A 25,374-nucleotide genomic window follows, 5' to 3' on the forward strand; every position below is an offset into this window, starting at 1 on the left:
TGTTAGTGTCTGAGCCTTTCTCTCGTATGTGCCCATGGTGACCAGCCTCAAAACCACAAAAGGTCCTGAAATACAGCTTGTATGTCACCGTATCCATTGATTTTTATCTTGCATCTGTGGAGGCCACCAGGCTGCTCCCATACCAAAACCAGCATTGTTTCCATGGCAATTAATGTATTTTAAAAGGATGGAATGTACAGTGAGGCTGTATTTTTTCAAGAGCAAGCCTTAAGCAAAGCAGCCCTTTTCACTGGACAGGGCATTGGACTCTGTGGAATGTCCAGGTTGGCATTGCTGTGCTCTGCGTTGGGAAACAGGACATGGTGAGCTGGCTCAGCTGGGCTGGGAGGCACAGGGCACTCAGACCTGTGCAAAGGCAACACCACAGTCTTTCACCCTGAGATCACCAGTCCTCTGCTGCTCAGAGCTCTGTGTTCCCTGGGGTGATTAGAGCTGCACACTCCAAAGTGCATTTCTGATGATTTTGGCTTTAGCTGAGCAATTTTAAAAATCTCACTGCAAGATGTAAGGCCTCAGTAGGAACTTGCAGGGGTTATTTGGTGCTTTCTAAGCAATCCACTGTATGACCAGGTCACCCACATGAGCATCTGTGAGTTGCAGGACTGAGGTTTAGATCATCCAAATGTGCTGGTGCTGGACCAAATGCTTCTCCCTTCAGCCGAGTTCAATTTCCTTTTGTGTTTGCTTTCTGTCAGCAAGCAGCACAAGGAGGGAGACTGGTGTGAAGGGAATTGCTGTATCAATCCCTGTGTATTCAGATACTGCTCTGTTTGTGTCACAGGTGTGTGCAAGGCTGGTGGCCATGGGAAGGAAGCAGGAGCTCCTGTGCCAAACCTCAGTGCACGTTTCAGATGGCTATGCTTGGGGATGAGGTACCCATGGGAGATGACAGGGCTTTTCATCCCCCTGGCTATTCTGAGGCAGAAAAAGCAGCAAAATTCATATTTCAAGTTGTTTAAAATCATACGTGTTTCTTATGGTGTCACTTCCTAGTGTGATGCACAGATGCCACTGCAGCGAGATGAGTTAACTTCCTGCTACACCTTCCTGGGTAGGAGTCATCTCACCCAGTCCCTCACATAAAAGTTTGGTGTAGAGCCCAAGATACTTGCTCTACGCTCAGCAGGACAGGAGAAAGGCTTTTTTTGGAGATGCTCCAACCCATCCTCAAGGAGGTGTTGAAGGAATTGCCTTTCGGAAGGTGAAGGCTGAGACTGCCCCCAGCCTGCACGGTGTCCGCACATCCATGTCGCCATGTCCCTCTGCCAAGTTGAATTTAACCCCACAATCCCCCCTCTTCCTCACTGGCCACCCCGGCTCCCTCCACCTCAGCAGCTCACAGCTGCGTGAGGGGACAGGCACTGTCTGGCCGAGGGTAAAACAGAAAAGCAGCATTGACCAAAACAACTGACGGCCCCAGCCTCGGGAGACGTGGCCAGGAGGAGGCCGGGAGGTAGTGGGATCATGTGGAGTGAGCAGTAGACAAAGGAAGGAAGTTTTTATTACTGGGCCAAATCCTGAGGTCCTTCAGCTGTATTTAGGCCAATGTCTCAATGACTTCAGTGGAGACTGGTCTGAGTAAAGAGAGAAGGAAGGGCTTCAGGATCTGGCCCCTGAGTGATTGTGTCACGTGGGAAGTTTGTACAGAATTTGCAAGCTCATGATGGCTTTGCTGAGTGGCTGATGGTAACCAGCCACCAAGGCAGCCAGGCCTCCCCCCGGGTCACCCCTTCCTCTCTGGGGTCCTTCCCCACCCTGCAGTGGGTTCACCATTTTGGCTGCTGTCTGGGCTTGTCAGGGCTTGTCAGACCCTGCAGGGCACAGCCAGGTGCCCTGAATTGGGCAGTGGCTCCACAGGTTTGTGAAGGTCTGTCTGCACCTTCATGAGACCCATGGAGGTGTTTGGGTTCCTCCATCATCTTTCTGAGTTACAGAGGCACATGAGCTCTCCATGCAACAGGGAAATCTGTAAAAGATTTACTGGTTTCATTTATTCCCCAAGAAAGCACAAAGCTGTGTAGGAGAGCCTGGAAACCTCTCCATTGGTTTCCCTGTGTGTGAAAGGTCATGTGTTGGCTGGGGACAGTGTGTACATGTATGCACAGACACGCACGAGTGTGCTACAGTGAGGTTTGGCTTCAGGCTTGACTCTCCATCCAAGACTTGTTTTCCCCATTTCTGAAATACTGGCATCCACTGAGATGGATGGAAGATGTAGTGACCCAAAAAAATAAATACTGACGATAGTGCAGGTCAAGTCAGTAGTTTCCATGAACGACAGTAAATCTTGACATTTACTGAGCTAAGAAGGTTGGGCACGAGTTGTGGTTTATGCTCAGATTTGGAAGCTGCCAGCTCAGAGTGATGGCAGCGAGTAAAATCACACCCAGCAGAGGTGACGGCATCCAGCGCCCGCAGGAATCCATCACTCACGCGGTGGGTTGTCCCAACCAGAGCAGAGTCCCCAGGGAGGTGTAATTGGGTCTAAGTGCCCATCATCCCTTCACCACACTGCAGGCCCTGGCCCTCGGGAAGCAAAGGGCAGAGGTTTAATGGCATGTCCCGAAAGAATGGCAGCCAGTTGTACAGTGGGATGCTCCCACTGGAGATGCAGACGTCCACTCCAAGGAAATCCCCGCACTGCTGGGCAAGTGGTACATGATCCTTGTGCTGGGATGAAGCAGGGGGGAAGCAAGCACCTTGCCTCCAAATGGAGTTACTCAGCAATGCCTTGTAAAGTGATTTAGCTAGTGGAGTGTGTGTCTGGGCCTGATGGCTCCTCATTGGGTTTGTTGGCTCTTGCCAAACTGTCAGAATTGATGGGTCCCGGGCTGTAAGTGCTGGCTCTGGCAGCACTGCCAGTGCTGGGATGGGTCAGGGCATATCCTGGTCTTCATCTCCCCTCTGTGCTGTGGCATCCCAGTGTACAATGGAAGGGGAGATGCCTGTTCTGGGCAGGCAGGCAGGCTCAGACTCAGTATGTGTCCCCTTGGGTGACAGAGTTGAAGTGGGATTTTCACCACCATGTTTGGTTACTCCTGTGCTACAGGGACCAACAGAGCACTGTTAGTGCTATGCTGGGGTAGCTTGGCCTCCCCAGTTTGAACACATGGTGATGGAATTTGATGTTCCTCAAAGCCCCTGTGTTGTAGGGAGTCAAGAGCCTTTCCAATGAAATGGGTTGCACCAGAATTGCACCCAGCCCAAGATGTGATCCCTGATTCCAAGGTGCCTGCATTGCCCCTCCACAGTGCTCAGCATTTCACAGTATTTATGGCCACTCCTCACCCTTGGCTGCTTAGACAAATAAAGCCTGGTGCAGCCTGAGGCAGTTAATCCCTGGCTTTCCAGCCTCCCAGCAATAACAAGGCCTGGGTGGCATTTCAAAGAATGCACTGGGGGAGAGGGGGAGTGCCTGGATCTATTTTTTATACGGCGGGGGAAATCCAAGCCTGCCTTCATTGAAGATAAGAGGCGTTGGCCGGGCTGAGCTCCGGCTCAGAGGTTGTAGTGGTGATGGAAGGCAGGAGACTCCGCACAGTGTTGGCCCCACGGTAACCTTTGCCAAAAGAAAAACACTCCTAATACAATAGTGAATTTAAAAAAAAAAAAAAAAAAAAAGAAAAATAAACAGGGCCCCACATGAACTTAGGAAACTTGTTCTGGCATGAAGAGAGATGTGCATGGTGAAATGACCTGAGTGGCACCTGGAAGGACTCTGGTCTCTGGACCCACACTGTTGAGAGTAGGAAAGGGCCAGTATCTGTCCTCAACCCCTTGGTCCAGTGTGGTGCCAAAATGGCCACGCTGCCAAATGGCTTCTCCTGCCTCCGTGGTCCAAGCCAATGTGCCTTCCCTTCATTCACGCCTTGGATTCCCATGGGGCTGGAAAGGCCATCCCCAGCCTCGCCCCACGGCTCTGAGCACCAAGTACCTCATGGGGACCAAATAGGGACAGCCGAGGAAGTGTCGTGTTGTTTCTTTAGCACCGTTTCCCTGTGAGCACTTGTGCTCCTTGGGTGGAAGTCATTAGCATGTGTAAACGTTTCCTTCCCATCGCGTCCGCTTGCGTGCTCTTCCCACTGCGCTGCGTGGCAAGGGAAAAAACGGGAAAAAACAGTCAGCTCTGAGTACTAACAAGAGTAACTGGGTGTTTATGAAACTTGGTCACCCTGTTGTAAGCTATTTTTAAAAAGCAGCAGAAGAGGGTTTAGCTGACCGGCCTTCAAACAGCGCCGGAGTCCAACACTGCCATTTAGGCTGGGCGTTTCGTTGTAGGAATTGTGCTATGATATACAAAGTGTGACATTTCCAACTCAGCCTTTCTTGGAAGGGAATTAAATTAGTTTCATAGATGCACAAGGGGTGTTATGTGGAGGTGGAGAGAGAAATCTGTGCAGATGTTAAACAGCCAGCTAATCTCAAGTGACGCGAATGCCCCTATACACTTTGGCTCTCGGAGATGATGATTATCATCTCCTGCTGCAGCAGGTCCTGGCTTGTGGTCACAGCTCTGTGCCAAGAGAAACTGAGAGCGTGTGCATCTGTAACTTGCCATCAATGCCCTGGACAGCCCCATGGGGCCAGATTTCTTCCCACTGCTCCAAGTCTCTCCACCTTTAAGTCTCTTTGCCCAGCAGGGAGCAGATGGGATCACTGACCTGGGGGTGAGGAACAGAGCCCTGTGTGGGGGGAGAGATCTGCTGTGCTCTTTAGAGCCCATCTCTCTTGGGGATTCTTCAGAGAACAGAGTAAGATTTTTATCAACCACATCAGGGAAGGCTCTGGGTTTGGGCAGCTCTGGCTGCTTTCAAGGATGGCAGAAAGCCAAGCTGTGCGGTGTTTTCCAGAAGGGTTGAAATTTCTTATCTCCTACGTGCTGTAGGTGCATTTACTCCGGGGATTCCACCTCCTGTCCTGCTCGTGCAGACGCCAGGAGGGCTCTTAGATCTGCAGTGAACACTCAGAACTCCTCTGTCAGCCCTCTCTGCTTGTGCACGTCTGACCTCGTACCTGAGCCTTCCTTCCTCTGCCGCTACCTCTGATGACTAATTCTCCTTTGAAGAGTGTGTGCCTGTGATCTTCCTGCCTCCCCTCGTGCCCACCCCTCAGAGGGGTCGTGTAGACGCTGTGTGTGCACGTGCAGGTGTGCATGTGAGAAGCCGGAGGAGGGCTCGTGCTCCCCAGGCAGCAGCTCTCTCTGTGCCCATGACCACTCTTCCCTTTGCTTTATTATTACTATTATTATGATTAGATTATACTTGGTGCTTGAAACCCCTGCTTTGATAATCAGGAAGTTTAAATTCCTCCTGCATTTCAATTGTGCTTCCTACTTTCTGGACCCATCCAAGTCTAATGTAGCTTTTTCATGTTGCATTGACTCTGGGACAAATTAATTTTCTTTGTTCCCTGTTATCTTTAACTAGAAGGCATAAGGACTTCTCCTTTCTTGCACAAGTATATGTTTTTCCAAGTGAAAGCAGCCCAGTTTCTGTGACTCAGGCAGGGATGGAGGTAAAAGGAAGCTGCAAGATGGGCTTGCAGGGAGCCTGGAGCAGATGGGGAGTTGAATCCAGGTTTGCCAAGGCCAAGTAATCATCTAATTGCAAAACTATTTTTTCCCCACTTACCCTGTTCATCCATCAGCTTCTCTTGCACTCTGCATCTGGAGAACAACTTGAGGGTGGGTTGTGTTGCAGAGAACAGGCACTGCCAGCTCCAGGGCAGCTGTTTTGTTTGAGGGCTCTGAGTTGATTTTAGTTCACAGCTAAGTAGCAAACATCTGGATGCAGACTCCAGGGACATGAAGATGGAGGAGCAGGTCTTTTCCACTTGGTACAGTGCCTTCCAGCCCAGCTGCATGGCTTGCAGACCCCTGAAAAAGCCCAGCACAGTCAGCCTGGCACAGCAGGCTGGGCAGGAGGCAGGCAGGGTCCCCAGGCTTTGCTCATATGGGGGAAACCTGCCCTGAGTGGTGTACAGGGGTTTCTTCAGTGTCCTGCTCAGCCTGTCCATAAGCCAACAGTCTTGGGAAGAGTTAAACTTCAAAGGCCAGCAATTAAGCCCACACACATCAAGGAAAAAGCAAACCTGTGACTTGCTTTTTTCCTTCCAAATGCTGCTGCCCTTTTCTCTCTGTGCTCAGTGCCGACCCTCAGGCTCCGTCTGACTTCCCGGTCAGCTGCCTCTGCCTCCTCATCTCCCAGCGAGAGTCGGATGCTGAGGCCTCATATAGCTCGAACTCCATCTTCCTCCAGCAGCACACCCTCAGTTTGCTTTGACAGGAGTTCACCTGAGCCTCTGGGAATGGCTCATGACAGCCATAGTTGATAGTGTTGAATCTGAGCATCTCCTCTCTGCTGTTTCTCGGGCTTTTCCCTTCCTCTGTGTCCATGCAGCAAAGTCTGGTTGCTGCGGGTGGAAGCCCCTGCCCAGGCCCTGGAACTGGTCCTGGCTCTGCCTGGGCTGTCATCAGCCTCAGTGTGGGCATCTGGGACTCCAGGAAAAGGGACAGACAATGCCCTGTTGTGGGCAGGGGGATCCTGCGCTAACATACCCACTGTATTGTGGCAATGAGTGATTTAGAGACTCCTGGACATGGATGTCTCCCTTGGATCACTGTGTGTAAGAACTGATAGTGACTTGCCTTCTGGGACTTTATCTCTCTTTTGGAATCTCTGGGAGGGTATCCCACAGTGGCAAAATCCACAGTTTAACTGAGTTGCATGAAAAGGTAGTTTGTGTCATCTACCCCGTAACTCCATCAGGTATGGCATGAGAAGCAGTGGATAGAAATTTCCTTCGTCACTGATGGGCTGATGTTTCTTCTCAGTGGCCAAATGGGTTTGTACCCACTGCTGCCAGAGGTACCTCAGCCCAGCAAAGCTGCCAGGATTACACCTGGATAGTCATAGGCTGGAATTATCCTCTGAATCCTGCAATTGTCATGCAACTCCTGAGCAAATTTAAATAGGTGAACTGGAGGAAGCATCAGTACAAGCCTTTCCCAAGCCACTTGCCCAGGGATCCCAGGGCCCATAGGGGGGTGTCCTTGGCCCATCCTGGCCATCCATTTGTGCTGACAATGCCTGTGTGCCAGGTGCTGGACTTGGACCAACACTCGATTCACACAAGCTGTGGACCATCCTTTGCATCCACTCAGGTTAGGGATGTAATGAACAGTGCTAATTGCTGTTATCAGTCCCCTAAAGCCATTTGATCCCTCTGCTCTCTCTACACCCCGTTAATCACATCCTGCGGGGGCAGAGAATGTGAGCAGGGCAAGATTTTGAAAGAAGTAAATTAAAAGAGGAAGAGAAGCAACCTGACAGTCCTTAAGATGTGGGAGGATAATTTTAATTGAGTTTTGCAAGGGTTTAGCCATGCAGTTAATAGGGGCCACTGGAAGAGGGCTGGCTATGTATGCTAAGCAGGATGGCTTTCCCTGGGCTCCTGCAAAGCCGTGGCAGTTGGGCAGGTCTGGGGATTTCTGCCCCTTAGGGAGTGAATCCTGTGGACAGAATAGGTCCTGTTCCTGTCTGAAGGCTCTGGACTCCCCCTCCCCTCCCTGCGCATCCCGCTGAGCTGGAGCTGCCCTCTGAAATGTCAGGGAGAGGAAGCAATCCTTGGCTTGTTAGTTTCTACAAGGAAATAAAACACACAGATGGCTCGAGCATCCTCTATCTCAAAGGCAGGAAAAGGATTCTCCGGGCAGGAGCAGGCAGCCAACAAACTCGGAGCGATTCAGGGAATGGGGGACCAAACAAAGCGGCGTCTGGCCAGCCCTGGCCCTATAGCAGAAAGGGTGGGCTGGCGGCCACCGAGGGGAAACCAGCTCTCTGATGTGCCGAGCATCCCTCCCCGGAGCGAGGGCAGCAAACAGCCGCTCCCCTGGGGCCGGGGGAGGCTGCTGACAGCAGAGATCCTGGAGGAGGTCTGCAGGGTGGCCCCGGCTGACCCGCTGCCCCAGGCCGGACATGTGGCTACCTGACACAGGCTAACTTTGGCTCAGGACGGAGCCTCTCGGGGAGGATGGAGTAGGGAGCGAGCGCGGGAGGGGGGGGGGGGGTGGGTAGGGAGAGGAAAGACGGCAGGAGACAGAAATGCAAACATGGCCTGACAGCCGTGGGGCAGGGGGAGGGGAGGAGGAAAAAGCAGGGTAAACCTGGCAGGATGGAGCAGGAAACCAGGCTGGAGCGAGCAGGGCGATGGTGAGATAGTGCTTCCTGCCGAGGGAGAAAGGCAGACAGATAAACACTCCCAGACAGGCGCTCGCTGACCCCTCCTTGGGATGCTCTGCGATGACGTGGTGGCAGGTCCCTGGAACAGAGCAGAGTCTTAAAAACAGGTGAGAGCATGGTCAGGTATTGGGTGTAGCCATGCTCTGTTGCCCAGGGCAGCTGACTTGGGAAATACCCTGTTATAAATCCCTGCCTGGAGGCACCGAGGGATCAGGAATGAAGAATACAAGGGTAACTTTGCTCCTTAGGACTGCCTGTCTCTCTTGAAAGGGGCTCCCGCTTTTGAACCTCTGTTTCTGTCCCCTGATGAACTCCCAGCTTGGAAGTCAAAAAGCTGAAGGAGCTCAGAGAGCTTGTGACGTTCTCTGCCTCATTCCCCATCAGTGCAGGTGGCTAGGTCTCCCCTGGTTGCAGGTGCTGAGCTGGAGGAAAGCCCTCTTTCTTCACTCCCCAAATGCTCTGTCTGTTTGGACACATGTCCTTTCTCCTCACCTGGCATCACTGCAAACCCAGGGTGCTCGAGGCATCTCTGAATCTGGTGCCAAGAAGAAAAGCATTCCCACCAACTCAGGTGATGCTCTGGTGGCCTCTTCCTCAGCCCTCATGTTGGTCTCTGCTCAGGGGGCTCCTGCCTCTACACACCAACTTGCCCACAAGTGTTTTGGGAAAAAAATAATGTCTCATTATACTTTTGGTGTTGGACAGGAAGGATCAGAGCCCCAGTAATGATGGTCACCTCTGTGTTTGTATTGACTGAGTTTCTACAATTATTTTTCCCTCGTGTCCCTTGAAAAAGGACAGCCTGTCCTAGTTGAAGCAAAGGAACAGCTGATGCTTTGGGAACGTCCTCACAAAATGGTGAGGACACAAATCCACCACACTTTGATTTGGTGTTGTTTCTGGGCTTTGAGGTCCATGGATGAAAATGTCTAGACCAAAGGAGCGTTGCCTTGCCGTTGGCATTGCCCATCATGCTGTCCCAGGCCCAAGTGAGCTCCTGGTGTGTGGTTTCAGTTGTGTGGCTGCTGGGGCACAACACCAGGCACAGTGGGGCTGATCCTGCACTGATGGACACAGCCCCTCTCTTTAGCCCCTTCTGGGGCAGTCTGAAGCAATGGTCAACCCTGGACTGCAGAACAGAGAACATCTTTCATGAACCCATAAAAGAAGGGCCCTACTTCTTTTGACCTTGTGCATATGCGTAGTTTGGGGGGGATTTTCAGTTTTCTGTTGTTATAATTTTTCATTTGTTCATTGCTTACACTTCAGCCTGTTTCCATCTCCGTTTTCCCCCCAGCCTCACTGTGGGTGTGGGTGGCTCTCACCCTGCCCTCACAGTCCTTGGGCACAGGCTGCTCCATTGTGGTATCAAGTCCCACCACGATTTGGGGTTCACTCTGCCCACTGTGAGGCTGGAGAGAAGACACCTGGTGCTTCTTCCCTATGTCGGCTGGAGCCTGACGTTTATTTCTCAGCCTTGTGCCATATCTCACCTTGTGTGAAACAAGCCTTCCTCCCTGCTGGCAAGCACCATGAGAAGGAAGAGGAGGAGCTGACAGCCCTATGTTCAGATTTCTCCTGCTGCTGTGCCAACTGCCTGCTCCTTGTGTGACGTGACACTCATGCTTTGCTACTCCAATCCACAGCTGGACGCTTGCCCTGTGCATGACAAGGAGTTGCTCCATGGGGGAACTTCAGCCCTGTAGGTGGGAAGTTGGCCCAGCTTTGCCTTCGGCATGTGGACTTCCCACATGCCTGGGGGCAGCCACAGATCCTCCAGCACCAGGGCAGTGAGTTATATCAACACAGGGCAGGTGGGAAAGAGTAACTGGGGCAGAGGGGGAAGATGGCACTTGCAGTGCTGGGGTTAGTTCCCATGGGGCACATAAAATTTCACCAGCAAATGCTGCCAATTTGGACAGGTCCAGCCAAGAAGGCTGGAGGAGAGGACTGGAGAAAGAGCAGAGCAAGAGTTCTCCTCCCTCTACCCCAGTACCAGCTACTGCTGCTCTTTTGCATCAGAAAGGGTCGTTCAGTCCCTGTTGGTCAGCAAGGTACCAGAATTTTACTGTTAATTGTCCAGGAGCAGGGCTTTGCTCACATAGTGACTGGTGCAAACAAATCTCCCTTTTTTAGAAAATGTCCAAATCTGATCTTCCTGCCTTGCTTTGTTGGATAGATGCTTATTGACTAGGATTTTTTGCCTGAAAACAGCAAAGTAGAGATGGGGCAGTAGCAGAGTTAGGGAAACTTTGCTGGGGAAAAAGATGGTCTTTTTTTCCCTTCCAGCCTATCCAGTACAGCACTGAGTGGGCAGTGTGTGTTGGGCTGGGTGCAGGGAGACAAGCAGGACCACACAGCCTCACCTGGAGCAGCTTTGCTTTGTGCATGTTATCTTGCAGTTCTGGTCACAGAACCCCAAAGCAGTAAGTTTGGTGGCAGGAGAGTGAGCTGTGCTGGTTAGATAGGGACATGCAGTGGCTGTGGCCAGAGAGATCCAGCCCAGCACCGGGGAAGGAAGTCAGCGAGAAGGACAGAGTGTGAACAAAATCCCTCTCCGGAAAGGCGCCCCGTTAATCAGTCAGCGGGGCCGACTCAGCAGAGAGGGAGGGAAGGGGAAGCAGAGAGGGGCTGAGGTGGTGTGGGGGGGCTCAGAGGGAGGATCCGGTGCAGGGCTTCCTGTGAGTGGAAGCAGACGGAGAGCAGAAGCTGTGTTGTGCCACACTGTACCATGCTATACCTGCACCTTCTCTCACACCCAGCCTTTGACCTGTTCCCAAAGCCATCGCTCACCACAGCGGTGCCGGCTCCGGCTCAGATGCTTTTCTGCAGGGATTCAGTGTCTGCAGCTATCGCAAGGGAAAACCAAGTCCCATGCAAGGCTTTCCCACAACATGCCCAAGGGTGGAGAGATGGGGTCTGGAGCCTGCAAGATGCCCTGGGGTGGGTGGGTAGCACTTTTGAGGGTGAGTGTGGCTTCCCCACCAGGCAGGGAGAGCCCTGGATGCAGGATGCAGTGGGCAGCCCTGCCGCCATGCTGAGAGCAGCAGTGGTGGAAGTGCAGACAGAGCCAGAGGGGCCTGAAAATGATGGAGCTGCCAGCGATAAGGAGAAGGCCCTCAGTGCAGCCTGGCCCCTTTTAGAGCTGTGTGCTGCAAGATCAAGGCTACAAAAACCGCTGGGAAATGTGCTTCTCTGGAAAAAGACAAGGTGTGAGTGGCTGTGGGATCCTGCTTCCTCTCCCCGCATCCCATCAATCCCCCCTCTGTTTATTTTAATATCCTGCTGCCAGCTTGCTTGGAAACCATCTTGAAAAAACAAAGCTTGCCGGGGCTGCCGCATGCCTTTTTAATTACATTAATGCTCTCCCCGTGAAAGGGCGCAGTTGGGTGTGCGGGAGAGAGCGGGATCTGCTCGGAGGGCCGAGGAGATAAAACATGGCTGGGGTTGGAGGTGGGGAAGGAGGGACTGAGAGAAGAGGAGACACTCCATGCTCTGGAGACATCTCCCTCACACCCTGGGATTTGCCAGAGACACAAACCATCTGTGTGTCGGTTAGCAGAGATTTAATGGCCAAACCCAGCACCAAGTTCAGCGCAGGGGAGTCATGGCAGGGCACACGCTCCCCCAGGGAGGGAAAGGGCAAGGGCAGCAATGGGGTGGATCCATCTGTAAAGCACAAAGAGTGATAGAGAATATGGTGGGGGAAAAGCTGATGGCTTTGAAGATGCTTTTGCAGGCTGGGAATAGCTCCGTGTATCCTTTTGCCTGTCCTGAATGGCACGGGTGACTCTGGGTTTTGGCACAGCAAGATGCCAGCCTTAGTGTGGGCATTGGGGTGAGTAGTGGATCCTCAGCATGAGCCAGTGCCTGATGCAGGGAGTCCCCAAAGTTCCCGGCAATCCGGGGGCGGTGAGGAGGCTGGACGGCCGTGAGTGCTGGCCCAGCACTGGCTGCCAGCAGCGGGAGCGTCCCCAGCCCCGCGCCGCGGTGCTTTCGGAGCAAGCAGTGGTTCCTTTTCCTGTTGTACTCACGGAGGGCCGTGGACAGGATGCATCTGCAGGAATCCCACAGCCTCAACCTGCACAGATCGTACTTTTCCTTTCTTCCCCTCCACCCCCTGGCGTTGTTTGCTAACAGGTCACCAGGCGGCACATGAAGGGAGGCAGGGGGTTATTCCTGACGCCGTCCTGCTCCCCCCAAGGCCCAGCAGCAGGGCACAGCATCGGCCGAGAGGCTCCTGCGACCTTGGACCACTTAGTGGTTCAAGCAAGGGGACCATTCCAGTTTTGAGACTTAATTTGGCACCTGTCACAGCCATCCCTGGAGCTGGCCATGCCAGGGGGTTGGGGATTACCTTTCTGCTCTCTGCTCCAGAGCACGGGCATGAGGATGAGAGCGTCTGCTGTCCCCAGCCGGCCCCATGCAAGCCATTATCTTCTGCATTTTGGGTTGAGCACTGTGGGGGTGCCAGGCACCCCTGGACGCTCCCTGGGGCAATGGGCTGGGAGGCTGTGGCCATCTGGATAGCAGTGTTTGCACTGGGATAACCGTGTCCGGCATTAATAGGAAATGCAGCTTAGCGGACAGATTCCCTTCCCCACCCCCTTTTTTTAATAAACCTTGTTACATTTTGAAGGGATTTTACAAAAAATGTGGTCCTTTATTTTCACAGCCCGGGGGCACATTTTTGTATGTGACGTGTGAAGTCCCCTCTGCAGGGAAAGGGGGAGGTTGGAGGCACGAGGTGGGTTGTCCTCCATGGGCACTGAGAAGCACGGGGTCCCAAAGACCACGGTGATGCCAACCCGATCCATGTGTTGAGAGACAGATGATGGCTGTTGTTGTTGTTGTTGTTGAGAGAGACATGTCTGTAGGACAGGCCGTGGGCAGCAGGACACACACGCGGGCAGAGGTGGGCCAGGGCGGCCCCTGGGCTGACTGCACCTCACGTGGGCAAGGGAAGAGGAGGCAGGAATGATGGGGGGAGATGGCCAGCACCCCGCCGTTGCCATGGGGGCAGCCTCGGGGACACCACCTTGGAGCCGTGCGCAGGCGGGAAGGAAGTGGAGAACAATCAGGGAGAACAAGGCCGGCAGCCCTGGCCTGGCAGTGCCGGTGGTGCTGCTCAGCACGTCCCTCCACTGCCATGTCCCCCTCAACAGCCTCTCCTTGGTGGTGGTGGGCCCTGGGCAGCCCGGCTTCTCCACCAGCCTGGCTCCTCATGACTCCACAGACGCCTGTGTCAGAGAGGCTGGTGGCCATTTGATATCTCCTGGGGCAAGTTTCCCCATAGAGAAGCATTCCTAGAATCACTGAATCATTGAGGTTGGAAAAGACTTCTATGACCATCAAGTCCAGCTGTTAACCCAGCACCACCGTGTTCACCACTAGACCATGTCCCCAAGTGCCACATCCACATGTCTTTTGAACACTTCCAGGCATGGTGACTCCACCACTTCCATGGGCAATCTGTTCCAATGCCTGAGCACCCTTTCAGTGTAGAAATTTTTCCTAATATCCAATCTAAACCTCCCCTGGCACAACTTGAGGCCATTTCCTCCTGTCCTAAGGCTCATGTGGCTCTACCACAGCACTTCTGAGACCTGAGGTCCTCAGGTCACAGTTTTGGAGGAGAGATGTCACACAGGGCTCCTTCTATTTGTGAAACCCGTGGAAACTCTATGTCCTTGAGATCTCTCTGTCCTTGCCAGATCTCTCTGATACCTGGGTTTGAATGTTACAAGGGAAGGAAACAGACATGCACAGAACATAGTTGCAAAAAACCTCACATTTTTGTAGAAATTCAAGCTAGCAACATATTTCTGCATTCTTTTCTTCCTTAGCATTTAGCACCCACCTGAGCCACAGCTTCACATTTCTTAACTCTTTTTTTCCCCCCTCTATTTCTGGTTAGTTTGCTGTTTTTGCAGTCAATGAGACTTTTCTTTTGAATTATCTCACATCTCCAGAAGCTGGTGTTTTAAGATAAAGATCATGAAGTAATGACAGTCAGCAACACTGTGTTAATGAAAAACAACAGTAGTCTCTGAAGGTAACCGGTACTTCGAGATGTTTTGTCCATGAGGAGCTCACTTAGGGTGCATGTCTGGCATGCCGGAGATGCAAGCACACAAAAAGTGGGACTCTCCCTGAAAAAAAGGTGGAAGAGGAGCATGATAATGTTTAACTGCCTGTCCTTGAGCCTGGATAATTTCACTCCTGGAATGCCTGTCTGGTGGTGCAGGGAAGGGGGATGCTGCAATCCCCAGAGGTTTGGTCCTGTTCAGGTGACTGTACCTGAGAGTGTGCCAAAGGAGAAGGGCATTCCATGAATGCCTGCTGACTCCAGAGAGCATCTCTGTGCCAAAGCAAGAGTTTTGCATTTCTGGTATCTGGGCATCCCTGATTTGTCCCCCTGATTACAGAAAGCCACATGTGTATAGAAAAATCTGCCAGACTCCCTCCAGTTAGCAGAGGGGATCATTTCAGAGCCTTAGTCCAAGCAAACTCAATCTCATTCACCTGGTGAGGAACGGGCACACTTGTATTCCCCACTTTCTAGTCTTTCATTCTTTTTCTGGCCCTTGTCTGTGCTAGTCTGTCTATCAGAGCCTAGGGGCTGTCTGGCCCTGGCCCTAGAGCTGCTGCTGAAGAGCTGCTCCCTGGAGCCAGGAGGGCTGCAGACAAACCACTTGTGTCCTGCTGAGCCAACATTCAATTATCTTGTAGGAACAGACCCTGAGGAGATGTTTCCTTCAAAAGGCTTTGCCCCTCTCTGGGCTCGTGATGCCAGAGCTGCTGCCCACAGCGGTGGGTGCAGGCTAGTCAGTGTCTGCATCATCCCCTCTCTCCTTTCCCTCCACAGATCTGGTGAGCAGCTATTCTATGACCCCTCCTACTCTCAGCATCACCGAGGAGGAACACGTCATCAACGCCAAGGACACGCTGACCATCACCTGCAGGTAAGGCACGAGCAAGCCTGGCTCTGTCTAGACTGCTTTTACCTGGTGAGTGTTGGAGGACTAGGCAAGGAGAGCCCTCCAGGGACACCTTGGCTGCAGTACACCTGCAGATTAGCATGTCTGCTTAGAAATCTTCCACATTCACCAAGGGTGAACTCATCTAATTAATTCATTGAAAAAGAAGCAGAAGACGTCTCCGAGGAGGCAGTGATAACCTCTGCTGTAGTCCTGCAGGCAGAAGGAAGATAGAGAAACATTTGCATGATCTGATAGCTTTGTTGTAAGCTCTTCAGGGAAACTGGCCTCCCTGATTCTCCTTGTCTTTCTCTGACATTGATTATTCTCATCTCCTCGGGGCTGCTAGGATTGGAGTTCTGGTTTCTAAATCTAGTGGTATGTTTGGGGGACGTTGAGAAATACCCATGTGAGAAGGCAAGGCTGCACTTAGTGGTGTCTGTAAGAGGCTTCCAGCTTTTCTAGGAAGCTGGGATTTAATGCTTTGCCTTGTACACATTGGGGTGAGGAAAAGCCCCGGCCAGACCAGGTCAAAACCCTGTGAGAGGACCTGGAGAATCTCAGGTGGTTTTGAGACTGACTCTAAGAAAGTGATGTGCCTGAACTGATTTATCCATGCTGAGACACTTGGCTGTACATGTTTTCAGCACTACCCCCTATCTAGGAAAGTTAAAAAAAAAAAAAACCAAACAAGTGGGAGAATTGCCCAAGGTCAATTTTCCTGGAGTTTCCCTTTAGCAGCTGAAAGCAGATCCTTGCTTGGGATCTGAGTGCTGGGCCCAATGGGGCTCTAAATTCAGCGTGGGCCTCAAATGGGTGTTCCTCAGTGTTATATATAACCACAGAGCAATTACTGCAAACACTTGGCTGGCATTGTGTTCATGTCTTGTCACAAACATATTTAACTTTTCCTGGAACAGATGGTATTGCTTTTCCTTTGTGAATCAGTTCATAGCCAAGGCAGAGGGACAGAGGAAAGGTTGTTGATGGCAATGCTGAACTGATTTCACCTGGTCTGGGAAGCTGAGCGGTTGTGGGCTCATTCTCCCAGTGACCTGAGGAACCACGGTGTGTGTTATAGAAAACATGTGAGTTGGAGGACTGCCTGTGACAGTCCATGGAGGACTGTGGTCAGCCTGCTGAGGGGGGCACAGAGGAAAAGGAGGGAATTTGGGGACTCCAGTGCTCTGCCATGGTAGTTCTCTCCACAGATGGATGTGGGAACTGACATTCTCTGTTAAAACCTTGGAACAGGGGAGATTCAGTGCAGTTGTTCTGAATAAGCTTAGAATCAGGGCAGATCCTTTCTCAGCAGTGGCCCAGGGAGGGACATAGAAAGTGGTTTCAAGACTGTGTTGTCTGGAGATTGAGCCAAGGCTAAAGAAAATACTGTAGTTAGAGGTGTGGTAAAAGAAAGTGTCTTCTGCAGTCAAGCATGAACACAGCTTCTTAGCACCATGAAGTGGAAAGCCTTTCTTTTTGGGTATCCCTCCTGGACCTGGATTGCCCTTTCTCTGGGCACTTGTTAGGCATTGGTTAATATGAAGGAAAATCACTGAAGTGGAAAAGAGATGCTCTGATTTCCAGTGCAGAGTGTGCATGGCCTGCCCTTGCAGGGAGCATTGTACAAGCTACAGAGTCACTGCAAGTGGCAACAAGCTCCCTGTTTGCTGCTGCAGAGCCAAGGCTCAAGTTTCAGGCTCACTAGACAGCATCCATACAGTGCAGTGGCATGGACACAGCTGAGACAAGAAGATCCCTACCCCTGGCTCCCAGTGCTGTGCAGGACTGAACTGCCCAGCCCAAGAACAGCAAGGCCATCTGCAAACAGCATTAAAACCCCTGCAACCCTCTGCCCATGTTGCTCCTTGGCTGCCCCCCACCTCTCCATCCTGGTGTCCCAGATGTGCTCCTTCGGGCTGCGCAGTGTCCTTCACACCATCCACAGGGAGATAAGTCTCTGTATCTCCTGCATAGCTCAGAAGGTTCCCCTTTTCCCTCTGAGCTATCCAATTCTGTGTTTGTCTGTCTTGAGGAGAAGATTTTGACTGTGGGACACTGTTACTTCATTTGAATGAAAAGTAAATCCTTCCTGGTCTCTAGATCTCTAATTACACCCAGCTGCTTCTCCAACCTCTTCTCTGGACCATGGGCCACCCTGGGAAGACCTGGCTTGGGATAATGGGAACTGAAGGGAAAAACATGCAGACCACCAAGAGAACAGGCAAAGGAGAGGGTGGTGGGGCAGGGTAGGGCAGAAAAAATACAGAATCAAATTCAGGATCCAGGGATTTCCTGCTAAGCATCGTGTTGGAGGTGACTTCAGTTTGACCCTGGTCTTTTCCCTTGAGAGCAATGTCCTCTGGCTGCTCTTCGAGCTGCCCTTGGAGCCAGGAGTACAGGCCTGCTTGAAGCAGTGCTTCAGCAGAAAGATGAGCTCAAAACCCCCCTGTGAGACTCCCTGGAGACCTTTCGAGCTTCACCCACTGAGCGTGAGAGTCCCGCAGCCAACTGTGCTCTCAGGCTCCCTCACAGCAGCCTGGATCTCAGACATCCACAGCTCTGCAGCTCCCCCAGCTCCACAGCCCTCCAAGCCTCATCAGTGACCAGAGTCCATGCCAGGCCATGGGATGAACAATGCCTCTGGAGCTGGGCAAGCTTAAGAGACCCAAGGGCACAACACATACGCAAGAAGCCACCAGATGCTGGGGCTCTGCTTTTGCAAAGGGCATCACATGCAGTCACGTTCCCTTGTCACCCAGCACAATGCACCCTTGAGAGACCCAGACAGAGCAGGGGACCAGTGCAGGAACATTCCCCAAAATACAGATCATGCCAGTGCTGGCTGAGAGCCCCAGCAATGTTTTGATCTAAGCATGTGGCAGAGCCAGGGAAGGGGCTGATGCTCACATAGACAGTGCAGCTTTTATTAGCTCCCATCCTGAGAAGGAAGGAAAGAATACCATGAATCTCTGCATTCAAGCCCTCAGCAGCCTGTGCAGGGGGAAAGCAGAGATCTTGTGCTGTTCCAGCTCATGAATATTGGAGCAGAGCCCACAGGAGCCAGCTGTGCAACAGCAGAAACCTCTGGAGGGTTCAACTGGGTCATGACTGTGCCAGCCCATCCAATCCCATCCTGCAGGTGCTGGGCACTCAGGTGAAGAGCAAACCAAGAAAAAGAAGGGCAAGGTTGTCCTTTGCTGCCCAGTGATCTGTTACCAGAGCTGACTCACAGATGCACAAACCCGTCTGTGGCAGAGGAAGTATTTGACCCTGGAGCCCTCTTGGCTCCTGTGGAGGAAATGAGCACTGTGGCAGGGCTGAAGGAGCCTCAGGATAAGGCAATGCCCCACAAGCACTGCTCCAGAGCGGTGTCCAGGGACACACAACACCTGCTGCACTTTCCTACACGTGTGTGACTGCTGCGAACATCCTTTGTGGTGCTGAGGGAGGATCTGGCTTATCCCAGCTAAGCCACAAAGCCACAGCCAGCTTTGCCCATCATACCACACATGGGAGCTTCAAAGAGGAGTGAAGAAAAGTGGTGCCAATTGCAACATCTTCCTTGAAGAGCATCTGTCCTGAAAAGATTGAGGAAAACAGCTGTGGAGAAGCCTAAAGTGCATCTTTTTCCAGCTGGCATCAGCCGACTCCATCGCCAAGAGGCACATTATCACCGAGCTGAAAGAAAACAACTTGGGAATAAATCCTTGAAGGTGACAGATAGGAGGGAGGGAACCACCCAAAACTGCTGCTTGGACCTTTCCCCAAATGCAGAGAGTAGATACAGAAATAAATCCATGTGAGCCTGACCTGTCCTGATTCCTGCCTTCCTCTGGTCCTCTTAACCCACCGGTGATGCTAACTTGGACTCACAGTAGTGCCCACACCTCTGTGTCCCCACTGGACCTGGTTGAGCAGCACACATGCAAGGAATGCCTGGGTTAGAGCCGCCCACGGGCTGGTTGGCACGTCTGTTTGCACAGGCCCATCCATGTTTGAATAAATATGTGTCACTCAGTGACTGCAAGCCTTGATGGCTAATGAAAAAAGTAGATCTGATAATGTGTGAAAATCCCAGTGGGTAAACAAACAGAAAGTGGAAACACTGGAGACTTGTAAAATTACCCTCCTCCACGTAGAGTCCCAAAAATACCTGAGCAAATGCAAAGGGCTTTGGGGCTCCTTTACACAGTGGGGGTCTGAAGCTCTTAGCTCTGGGCTGAGAGCAGTCCCATGGCCTGCACTGGTGCAGTGGGACCATGGGCACAGCAGCAATGGCCATGGTAGAGTCCACTGGGTGTTACTGGTTTAGTGATCAGTTTTACTATTATTTTCCCTGAGCATGCATAGGATGGGAAAAACTCAAAATTCAATTTGTATTTTTATTGAAGTGCTCATGAGACTCTGGTACTTTGGAGAAGCCTGCTCGTGCTTCACAGACACACGCTGCTGGAGCTGCACTTACAGTCCTGCCTTAGGCACTGATGGCATTTTTAGTGAATGCACCAGTTTGAGCTGGGTCAGAGGGGCTGTGAGGTTGTCCCCAAGGGCTCGTCGCTGCCTCCAGAGCCCTTGTACCTGGTGACATGAGGAGAGTGCAGCACACTGTCTCCGAACTCATCCGCAGCAAGCTGGAAGAGAGCAAAGTCTGCAGGAAGATAAATTAACAGCTGAAGAAAAACACAAAGGGACAGGTCTTGTCCCCATACTTGGACAGAAATCCTGTCCTCATTGCATCTGAGCCATTGTGCCCTCCAATGGCACCTTATCTCTCTTCCTCCTCGCCATCCCTTGCTGTCTGGATCCAGCTATCAGTGACGGTCACAGTCTGGCTGTGCTTTAAAAGCATCTGCCCTCAGAGCTGCCCTGGAAGAGCCCTGGCAGAGGAGCTGCGTGTGCCAGCATGTCTATTCCCAACTTGAATAATAGATGAACCCAGTTTCCCCTCATGGAGCCAACGGTGCTGACAAAAGGCCATTTTTACCCCACAGCTGTCCCTTACGATGGCTTCTTTTTCCCAGTTTTTTTTTTTTTTTTTTGCATGTACTTAAGTGACTTCCAGCTATACTGGCAAACTTTCAAGTGGGGACTAGGCCTTCCTCTGAAAGGGACTCTGATTCCACAGAAGGAAACTTCCAGCATGGAATAAAAGCTTGTGTTGTTTGTAGTAAACAAGTGCAGTTATAACAAGCTAGGCTGGCGTGTGTGTGCACATGCGAGCTCTGGAGATCCTCAGCTATATATAAATACACACATGCACACTCTGTCTGGGGGTTTCTTGTGTTCCTGGACTTTTCTGTCTGTCTTTGGGCTGCTGGTGAACAGGCTCAGTGGTCATGCCCTTAGAGAGGTGTCTGCAGTGTCTCTGCAGAGGTGGGAAGGGGTGGCAGCCCCAGTCCAGCTGTGGTTTTGAGGGGCTGCAGGGTGCTGTAGAGCAAGGGAACCCCCTCCTACAACAGCAGAGAAGGAAACAGCTGGCAGCTGGCCAGAAGGCAGTCAGCTGAGCCTCCCCTGGTTTTCCCTGTGCTGTCTTTTATCCCTGACTCCCCTCCTGCTTTTCTCTTTCTCATTTTCTTTCCAGTCTGCTCTCCTTCCCTCATTCTCCTTCCCACTCCATTCATCACACCATGAGCCCCAGCCAGCAGCTATACTGAGCCAAGGGAAATCATCACATCCATGTGTTTCCCTAATAGCTCTGGACCCTTTTAATAACAAGAGGGAATAGAGAATAAATGCAGCCTTTCCCTCAGGGCCTTGCGTGTTTCCCTGTCCTGGCATTCGTACCAGTAGGACAGTGTCATGGGACAGAGGGGTCTGCTTTTGAGTGGGCTGATACCTTACAGCTTAGCATGGCCAGAGAGGTGGCCTGGGGAAGAGGAGAAGCCTCTGCTTGCCCTGTGATTAGGGAAGCTGCTTGCCATTTCCTCATGCCTGATTTTTCCCTTGGAGGATGGTCATTCCTCCATGCCTCAGCCCAAGAGCGGTGTCTGGCTGGCTGGGCCACGTGGAGGTGAGCGCAGAGTCACCACCACATTCACCACCCTAAGCTAATGCTCCTCTTTGCCCTTGTCTAGAGGCCAGCACCCCTTGGAGTGGTCGTGGCCCGGGGGCAAGGTGGACCCTGCTGGGAAGGAGGAGACCGAGTTGGTGGCCTCAGCAGCCCCCATCAGCGGCCGGGCGATCCGAGAAGAGGACTGTGAGGGGACCGGCACGAAGCCGTACTGCAAAGTCCTGGTGCTGACGGAGACGCAGGCGAACGACACGGGTTACTACCGCTGCTACTACAAGTACATTGATGCCAAAATCGAGGGCACCACAGCGGTGGGCACCTACGTGTTTGTAAGAGGTAAGAGCCGTCGGGATGTGCACCTGCAGGCTGGGGGGCTGGGGGCAGCCAGTGCACCATAATATCCAAAAGATTAAAAATCTCAACGTGCCTCCCAGGCTGCTGCAGGCTTGGGGAGGGGGCCAAGGGCTGGTTCCCTGTACTTCCAGGGAACCAATATCCGTCCCCGGCGGCAGCGCCTGGGATTCAATTTCGTCCCATCCTGGGGGCATCACTCCAGCCAGGCTGGAATGCAGGAATTTAAGCAGTGAGAGCCTGGTCTCAGAGATGTTTCACCACTAAAAAAAGCACAGGAGTTATCTTCTGGGCAGCTGGGGGCACCCCAAGATGCTGGTGGCTATGGATGATAGCATTCCATGAAGCTGAGACTGAGGGAGGGAGAGGATGAGTGGTACAAACACACCATGCATCCTCCTGTTCCCTGGCCTGATGGCTTGAGCCACTCCACAGTGGCAGATCCACTCCTCTCCACACTGGCTCCTCTCCAAACTGTGCAGGGGGTGCCTGCACAGGCAGGATTATGAGATGTATTTTGGAGGAGGAGGGATGTTCACCAGGCTTTGGATTGGAACCCCAGCTCAGCAAGTGTCTGCAGGGCCAATACTCATCCTCTCCATGCCCCAGGGGTTCCCCCTCCGCTGTCTCCCCCCCTGCTCAAAGCAAGATAAATGAGCCCTGTCCCCTGGAAACAGTTGGCTGAGCTATTTCTCTTTCCGCCCCCATTTATTAGTTGGTGCAGTTGTCATGAGCCAGGCAGGTCATGACATATAAGATGCATTTTTCAGAAGTCCCAGGGCAAAGCCAAATTTGCCTCTGCAACTATGCAGAGAAAAATGCAGGGGCAAATCAGAAAAGCTGGACAGCTGCTGGAGAGGAATTGAGGTCTGTTTGGGCAATTGCCTCCTCTCCCCGTGGGCTCTGCTGCCCACCCTAAAACAGGACAGAGCCTCCCTGGATCACAGGCATCTGTGAGTTGGACAGGGGTGTTCAGACCCTCTAGAGTGTTTTAACAGGATAGAGGTAGAGAGCTTCTTACACACACTGAAAATGTGTACAGCCTAACGTACTTTCATGCTTTTGAGTGCTTTTGCAAGAGCCTGATTTTCTTTGTGATCCAGCAAACACCACTTTGCCCCTTGACCCACCTTCTCTCACCTCCAGTCTCTCTGCAGCTCACTAGTGTCTCTCCTACTTACCAGAGAGCAGCAAGTGTGCACATGGTGCAGCTTAGGGGCAATAAATCCCAGGTTGTCAGGGCCCGTGGGACCCACAGTGCCTGCGGACAGCATGTGTGCAACAGATCCTGCCAACACCTCGCAGCATTGCTGTGCACAGGGCTACACAGCACATGTTCATACTGCTTCCAATCAGGCTGTCCCCTGTTATGGTTATCAGGCATGTAGGAAACCTCAGAATCTGCCTTTCCAGACAGGACAGGCTTTCAGGCAGGAGAAGGGACATGTCAGGAAAACCCAGGCATACAGTAACCACAGCCATTGCAGAACATCCAGATAAAGCCCTGCCTGTTCCTGCTGAACTGGGCTGCAATGTGAAACTGTCCCTGGAGAGCTTGGAAGGGCTGATGTAAGTGTCAGGGATGTTTGGAGACAGCATGATCAGACCACAGCTTTATCCATCAACCTCATTTCTCATGTTAAGAGCTTGGTGGAAGTGCCGGGAGCAAAATATCTGTGCTTGGCTGGAAAAATGGGTTCTTTTGTATTTTACCTGCAGCTCAGTTCTTAAATAAACTCTCCACACATATCTTTCCTTCCCATGTGTCTGGTTAGGTGTGTATGTTATTACAACTACAGATAGCACTGTAGACATATAGAATGCCTCATCAGGGTAGGATAGGATATGCACAGCCCACATCTCATAAAGCTTAGCATATATTAATGAAGAAGATGCTAAATTATTCCCATTCGACCCATTAAGACAGTCTTAAGAATATTTGTGATGTAGTCAGAGAGGGGAGTTAGTGCATGAATCACAAGCTCATTGGCAGCAGGACCAGCCCAGTAAATCAGTTAGTTCTTGGCTGCCATCTGAGCTTGAAGGGGACCTCATAGTATCTCACCTCTGGCATTTGTGCACCTCCTCCCTCTCACATGCCCAGGGCTCAGGAGAGGAATGAAGAACATGTTCACACGGGGAAACAAATCTGTGATTTCAGCAATCCTGTGGCAGCACAAGACCGCAGGAAACACAGATAAGAACTCTCTGGGCAATCCATGTTTTCGTAAGAGCTGACCAATACAGTTTTCTGAGTGTGGTTTCTTTCACCTAAGCTGTAGAAAAAAGAGATTCATGCAGATTCATACAGGTCTTTGTAGCATGACTAGCACTGAAGCAACAGCTTTATAGGTCAAAAATTAAAGTATTCCCTTCTGCAATTAACAGTGGGAGCACTGGGTTGGATTGGGTTGGACCCAATGTGATTTGAGCTACATGACCCCCAAACGGGGATTATTTCCAAATTCATCTTTGACTTGTCCTTTTAGTTGGGCATCTTTAGGGGCTGGGTAGCAGAGGGAAAAATTCTTGAGTTGGATAACCGATGTCCTCATGCTACAGTTCCTTGAAATCAATGGTTTAGCTGAAACCCAGGTGAATAAAGACTAAATGTAGTCCTTAAAAAGATAAAGGCCACTGGGATCATTTGGTCTGATTCCAGCATATCAGAAGCCATAAAATCTCCCCTAGCAGCTCTCTGAGGCAGACCCATGTCTCCCAGATAGAAGCCCACTACCTCCTTACAGAGTTGCCTTCACCCAGGGGGCAATTTCTGTGAACAAAGCCAATCATGACCATGTGCTGGGTGGACATTTACAGAGACATGACTGGCAACACCACATCTTGGAGATACCATTCCCTGTGGGAAAGGGCAGGCAGGGGCTGATTCTACAGAATAAATCGTCCATCATGGAAGCTCTGCCAGAGGACACCAAGCAGCCTCACAATTCTTTGTCTCTCCCAATTCTGTCTTCATTCCCTTCAGTCACTCGACATGCTCATTCCATGTCGAGTGTAGCGTAACATCCCCGGCCTTGCTAAGTCATTTCAGTGATTATTTTTGGGTGGTTTTGCTCTTCCTGTCAATATTTGTGCCTGCAGCAGTTGGGCGGCAGTGGGGTGGCAGCCCTGGAAAGCTCAGCTCATCTGTTTATCTGGCTGCAGGATGACATCTGCATACCATTCCGCTGGGGATCACTTCCTCGCCCTGGAAGGTCGCGCTGCACCAGGGCGGCACAGCCCCACACCGCCCCTGCCGTGGGGCCACGCTCACCAGCTGGGCAGGCGCCGAGCCCAGGACACAGCACACTGGCTTCACAAAGGGTCAGACCCAGGCAGAGACCTTGAGGGGGCCAGGAAAGGGGAGGTCATTTCCAGCACTGCCCAAACGTCACACAAATGCCACTGCACCGGTGCTGTGTTTGGTGCGGAGGAGCCGGCTGACTCCCTTTGCATTCCCAAGCTCCAGGTGTCTCCTCTGACTGTCACATGTGGCAGATGGGGCCATCCAGCTCCACACCACTCCCCCTGGCAAGCTCATGCTGTGCTAAAGAAAGTCAGAAAGCCTTTTTCTGCTGGTTGATTTCTTTTCCCAGTTTTTTCTTGCCTCTGTTTAGTCGTTGTTCTTGTATCTCTCCTTCAGATTTTGAACAGCCATTTATCAACAAGCCAGAGACCCTCCTCATCAGCAAGAAGGAGAACACTTGGGTACCATGCCTTGTGTCCATCCCAGATCTTAACGTCACACTGACCTCGGTGAGAGCTCGGC

General features: G+C 51.9%; 1 protein-coding gene across 3 annotated transcripts in view; it reads left to right on the forward strand.

The window, feature by feature from the left end:
• FLT4 (fms related receptor tyrosine kinase 4) overlaps window positions 1-25,374 on the forward strand; it is a 58,355-nt gene that overhangs the window by 6,456 nt on the left and 26,525 nt on the right. For all 3 annotated transcript variants that reach the window (XM_051793841.1, XM_051793842.1, XM_051793840.1), the window contains exons 2-4: window positions 15,130-15,226; window positions 21,319-21,590; window positions 25,249-25,361. In XM_051793841.1, the coding sequence (XP_051649801.1) occupies window positions 15,130-15,226; window positions 21,319-21,590; window positions 25,249-25,361 (482 nt within the window). The remainder of the gene's footprint in view (window positions 1-15,129; window positions 15,227-21,318; window positions 21,591-25,248; window positions 25,362-25,374) is intronic.

This window comes from Manacus candei, unplaced genomic scaffold, assembly GCF_025592945.1.
Source record: "Manacus candei isolate 608988 ecotype Guabito, Panama unplaced genomic scaffold, ASM2559294v1 h1tg000037l, whole genome shotgun sequence".
Classification (NCBI taxonomy): Eukaryota; Metazoa; Chordata; class Aves; order Passeriformes; family Pipridae; genus Manacus; species Manacus candei.